Source organism: Limulus polyphemus, unplaced genomic scaffold (assembly GCF_000517525.1).
Source record: "Limulus polyphemus unplaced genomic scaffold, Limulus_polyphemus-2.1.2 Scaffold992, whole genome shotgun sequence".
Taxonomy (NCBI): Eukaryota; Metazoa; Arthropoda; class Merostomata; order Xiphosura; family Limulidae; genus Limulus; species Limulus polyphemus.
Window position 1 is genome coordinate 341,978 of NW_013666602.1, and position 6,531 is coordinate 348,508.

Here is a 6,531-nt window from a genome sequence, read left to right on the forward strand (position 1 = left end):
GGACTATTACAAAACAAATACTCAATATATTCAAGGACTAAAAATTTTTTTTAGTTTATTACAAATAGTTCAATAAAAAATGTTATTTTTTGTATGTGAAAGACTTATAATGTTAACTGAAAGACTGTCACATTTTGTGAAGATATACACACTATATTAAAAGTTAGTAGTATCAAATTTATAAAGACTTTGAATGAGTATAAAGAGGTTACATGGTCAGTCAAATTGACCAAGCCCATGTTGAAAGAGTTAATTAAAATGTTTTTCATGGACCCCAAAACCTATCAATTTTTTTTATTTTGAAATAAAAAATAAAAAAAGATTCCTTGTGTATGAAAATCTGTATTCCAAAATTAAATGTTTTAATTCATCTAAATCTAATTTTATGAAAACTTTTAATTATATAAATAATATATTTTTAAATAATAATATGAAATTCTTGAAGACCCCCCTGTAGTACCCTCACAGACACCAGTTTGAGAAACACACACACACACACACACGTGTACATATACATACATACATACATATATTGCAGTTTTTTGCAATGATGTTTGATTATGTTATGAAAATTCTATTCATTTTACATTTTTAACATATTTAGAAGTATCATGCATATTTTACTACCTAACACTTTTTCTTATTTTGTAAAAAGTTTAATAATTTAAGGTACAAACTACAAATGGATTAGAATTAATGTTTAATGATGGGAGATATCATAGTAAGTGGCGGTGAGGGTAATATGCCTACAGGAAGACTAACAGCATGGTTAGACAGTGCTGGGCAGAACACCTGCATGGCGAGACAGCTGACTTTAGTAACCCAAGGACCCCAAACCTATCGATGTTTTTTATTTTGAAGAAAAAGATTCCATGTACATGAAAATCTGTATTCTAAAATTGAATGTTGTAATTCATATAAATTTAATTTTATGAACATTTTTTAATTCTATAAATGATATCTTTTTAAATATTTTTATGAAATTTTTGACATAATTGGAGGACCCCCTGGAGTACCCTCAGGAACACACACACACACACATATATATATATATTGCAGTTTTTTGCAATGTATTTGATCACGTTAATAAAATCCTATTCATTTTACATTTTGAAATGTATTTACAAATATCATGCATATTTTTCTAACTAATACATTTATGACAGTAATACAGTAATAATACATTATTACCATAATTTGTAAAAAAGTTTAATAATTTATGGTACAAACTACAAAGGCAGTAGAATTAATATTTAATTTGTTATGCTTTCCTTCACAAATTTGTTGATTTTGGATTAATGGTTGTGTGATTCTGATGATCAGAAAGTTTACATAGATCCATGAGTATATGCAGATAGCTCACATAATCATATGGAGCCTGAAATTTCTCAAGCTATGATAAAGGTATCATGTGGATATCTTTTACAACAATGTCACTGTAATAAGACTTGTCTAAAGTTTTTTATTTTATTGCACTATATAGCAGCATCAGTAAATCCCACCAAAAAAATGGCCATATACTTATTAAGTCAAAAACTTAATTATTGTTATTGAGTGTTTTGCAGAACAAACAAATGCAGCTCGATGTTCAAATCAGCCTGAACAGCACAAGTATTTTGTGCATGTGATTTTTCTATGCAAGTTGTTGACTGGTTAAAGTATGAAGTTTATTCAAAATAAAGATCTCTTGCATGTGACATTGTCTTCAGCAACTCAAAATTAATAATTTACAATATTTTTTTCATATGATAATTATAAAGAAATAATTAAACATATTAACAATAGAAATATTAAAATGGCTTCTCCAGTCACTTTTGGATGTACCTTTCACAACAGAACAAAAACGCCCCACATGAAAGTTGATTGTGCACAGACATGCAAGCTGTGACTTCTGAAGAGATAAAACCTAACCTTATAGCAATATTTAGTTTTATGTTTTGTTTAGGGTAGCTACCAAATGTTAATCTGAGACAAAAAGTTGACATTCTTAATGGCTGAAACAGAACATTAAGGAATTTGTTTTATAATTTGAGTTGTTAATGAGTTGAATTGAAATACTCTTAAACTCTTTTCACTTTTGTGTATTTGGTACAGCAAAGAATTTAACAGAAATCATTTAAGCATGGCTTATCCAAAATTTTCTGTTAATACTACTATAGATGGTTGAGTACATTATATTAAAATGATTTTAAATATGTAAGTCAGCAAGTCAAATAACACCTACAGTCAATATTATGTTGGAGTGAAAAAGAATGTATCAGAACTATATTTTGACACTCTGTGCATTTTGTTGATAATGCAATACTGCCAAAAACTGATCACTTTTGGGAAAGGAACGTATAGCCCTTTCTGACACATAATATTCATACACTCAGATCATAAAGATGTTTTCAGATCAGTGACTTAGAATATAAGATGGGAATATCTCTTGTACTTAATTGCATTGGTTGGAAAACAAAGGAGTATGGACAAACATGGGGGCATCAGGACCATTCAGAAAGTGATCTACAATATGTCATACCTCAGTTATGGTAAACAAAGTGCAGCATTCTGTAATAAGTGAGAATCTATAAACACAAGAATCTGCAGCCAAACCTCCACACATGTCTGAGACAATAATAACATAATTAAGAAGGAACTCCATCTGTAAAAGTGACAAAAGTCACAGCTACATAAGCTGCACTCACGACATGTCCATTCAACTACCATATACCTCAAACAGCTGAAGAAGAGATACTGGTCAAGCCACCAGTCACAGTGCCTATGTATTTCTGTGTGACTGGAATATTTAAACAGATACTTAGATACTGCTGTTATTGGATTATGAAATATGTAAAGCATGCAGGGAGGAAATGTATTCTATGGACACAGCAGCATTAAGACAATGACTTTTGCAATGGAAACTATGCTGCATGGCTATTGTCAAAATGCACAGTTATCAGATATAGCATGGTAAGACATAAAGATATGAACTGTAAAATGGCGAGGTGCCAAATTTGTTCAAAACTTACATGATTGAATCTATGAAATTAACAATGTTTGTTTATTATTTTCATAAGTTAAAGCTAAAAATATCATTTGGTCATCATTTAGCAAGTATTCTCAAGACTTGTTAAAATAAGTTCCTGTTATGAAAGGTAACACTTTAATATCATTCACTTAGTTTTTTACCTTCATTATTGCTTTTGCCATCTCCTGCAACTTCTCATCTGTATAATGGTTTCGAAGTAGAAGAGGATGGTTTGCAGCTTTCCTCAGCTGCATCATCATCCCAGAACTAGACTTGTTTTTATTATTTTGGTTTCCTTCCCGTACCTACAATCAACAAGTTAGAAAACATTCCTCAGTAAGCTATAATCTATATTTTTGTTTAAATTTAAAAATGCTTCTGTTGTAATAATCTAAATGTTATTTTTTGTGTTTTAAAATCTTATAATAATTAAAGTACACCTATTTCACACAGAATTTTAGAAAATTATTTGTTAAAACATATCAATTTCAATAAATGACAAATAAACTTTTTATAAACAGTTTGAAGATGAGCACAATTCTTAATTTTAGTATCTGTATACCTTATGTTTAGATTATTACCCTCTTATTTGCTGTCAGCTCAAAAAGTAACTTCTGAAATTTATGGAAAAAAAAATCTGAAATATGGAACAGTAAATGGAATATAAAGAATATGAAATTAAACAATAAAATAAAAACAATTTGGCCAAAATATTATCTATCCTAGGTACTTCTAGCATCACAATGAGAAAATATATTCAATCAGTACAAATATTACAAAGTTTTCCTCTTGTTGATTAATTAGCTTTAAATAAACATTTAAAGAAAACAAGGTTCTTCAACTAGGAATGCCAACATCAATGGCTTTTACCAAAAACTGTTAATCATCACTGGATGATGGCAACACAAGGAAAAATTTCACATTACTGCTATACTGAAGAAAAATATACAAATTATTTTCAAATAAAATGTCTACTCAGTACTAATGCACAATAATTAGATAAAGAAGGCAAGACCACAATTAAACATTCAAATTGACAGGACTAAAAGTCAATTTTCTCTAAGGTTTTCTTCAGCACAATAATAAATTTCTCCAGCACTATCATATTGAAGTATAGTTTAATAAATCAACCAATTACAATGATAGGACTAAAGGTCAAGTTTTTCTCTAGCCTTCTCTAGCACTTTCATACTGAAGTATAGTTTAATAAAGTAACTAATTATGATGATAGGACTACAAGACATGATCCTCTATAGTCTTCTCAACCACCATGATATGGAAATGTAATTTCCTTCCAAGAACAAAAGTATTTAGTATTTCTATCATTTCTTATGTTTTGCAATCTCCATAACTTTTGGTAAGGCACTGTTTATCAGAAAGTACAATTTTATTTATCCATTTAGCTTCAATTTGATTGATATTCATTAACATGTTTCCTTTGATACTTTACTTTGTGAACTGTAGTACTCACCATTTTCAGCTATAAATAATAAAAAAAGAACAACAAAACTGACAAAGATATACAAGTGATCAAGAACCTCACTACATAAAAGCAACATTAATTTATTTCTAATAAGTATTGACTCTTTTCAATAAACAATAATTTATCTTACTTGACTGAAATATACATAATAGTAATATTCAACAAATAAAGATTTGAGTCACTGGGATATCTTGCCATTGCCTACAATACTCTTTAGCATAACGATGCTTGCCTGATATCTTGTCGTAGGAGAAAATTTCTGCAGCTTTCAAGAAGATATAATTAAATACAAGACATATTCAGGAATGAAAAAAAATATCTATAAAAACTTTTCCCAAATCTGTGTTTTGTTCTCAAGACTTCTACATTTCTCATTAGATTCCTTTGTTCACTCCTGCATGAGCTCTGGCTAGTAATTTTACCATCAAACCATATATCACTGATCAAACTATATTATTTACTCTATACTGATGTAAACAGTTTATAATCTGCTCTATCCAGCTGTATTTGAACATTTTTCAAGGATGACCTACATTAGTAATTGTTCAGACCACATGCTGTGAGATGCGCAAAATGAAAATTTAAACATTTTACCATTCTTATTTATGAATTACACTAAATATCAATTCTAAAATATTTCTAAAGTTAAAAATTGCTTAGTAATAATTATTAATTTCACATAATTTGTAAAATTCCATATGTAGGTGTGCACTCGACACATCTGCAGCAGCTCCCTGGTTCAGATAGGGTTAATGAGTTCACAACAGCAGAGTATAGGACCATAAGATAAAGTTTCCATGATGTTTGACACATCAGAACAAGTTTAATAAGTTAACCAACTGTGGAAAACAGAACAACAAATCAATATTTTCTCAAATGTTTTCACAGTATTACTGCATTAGAGTAGTTTCATAAATCAACCAACTATGGTAACAAGGTAAGTTTTCTCTAAACTCTTCCACAGTAATATCACACTGGATCATTTCAATAAATTGTATTGAAGCAGGCAGATCTAGCAATTCAAAAAACAGTCAAAAACACAAAAAAATATATCTTTATCCAAAGTTTACTCTAGAACCATTATGATGCAGTAAAAACTATTAACCCTATCACTACAGGTAGGTCATATTGCCCATGTCACAACATTTTACAGATTACATTTACAATTTAATTAAACTACTTTGTTATCAATGTATACAAATAACTTTGGTATCAAAACAAAGTTAATAAAACTTGTATTAAAATTTGATTTAAGTTTTTAATTTTATAAGGAAATTAAAAAAATTCCTCAATCTCTCCAAGTATGAAAATCATGAGATTTATTCTCTAGGTCTTCTCTAATTTGTTTACTACCCTTCTCTGAAGTATGGAATTTAATGAATGTTACTTATTATAATATAGATATTACTCAGACAAAGTCTAGTTTTTAAAGACTTCACTCATATTTGTTTACAGATTCACAAACTTGAAAATCAGACCATGCTCACATCCTCTATTTCACAAATTGATAATAATTCTTTCAGACATTCAAACTAATAGAAAGGCAAAGCTCTAATCAATCAAACGACATATAATATTATGTTGTTTTCAGTACAGAGTACTGCTGATTTCATTTTCAGCTTGAAAGTCTATCTCATGGTAATTGAGCAGAAAAGGGGATTAATTTAAACTGCTCTTGTCCTAGTTAGAAAACCAGTTAAATTATAATAGTCATAGGACATTGCTTGCTTTGTACATATTATTATTCTGTCAAACATAATTACTATATTTCTTGTTTTTCATGTATATTATTTATGGTTATAAAAGTAACAAAAACATAAAACTTAGAAACGTATTATGTTAGATACGGTTAACTCTCTGAACATGGGCTCGGGCAATTTGACCGACCTCTAACTTCTTTGTACTCGATTACAGTCTTTATAGATTTAATACTTCTAATTTTCAATATAGTGTGTATATCTTCACAAAATTTGGCAGGCTTTTAGTTCATATTATAAGTCTTTCACATATAAAAAATTATATTTTTAGTGAATTATTT

At 29.1% G+C, this 6,531-nt stretch overlaps 1 protein-coding gene across 1 annotated transcript in view; it reads right to left on the bottom strand.

Annotated features, from left to right (window-relative positions):
- The window catches only part of LOC106461583 (SWI/SNF-related matrix-associated actin-dependent regulator of chromatin subfamily A containing DEAD/H box 1-like), a 42,142-nt gene that overhangs the window by 19,825 nt on the left and 15,786 nt on the right, over positions 1-6,531 (bottom strand). The window contains exon 5 of the mRNA XM_013921426.2: positions 3,172-3,315. Within this exon, the coding sequence (XP_013776880.1) occupies positions 3,172-3,315 (144 nt within the window). The remainder of the gene's footprint in view (positions 1-3,171; positions 3,316-6,531) is intronic.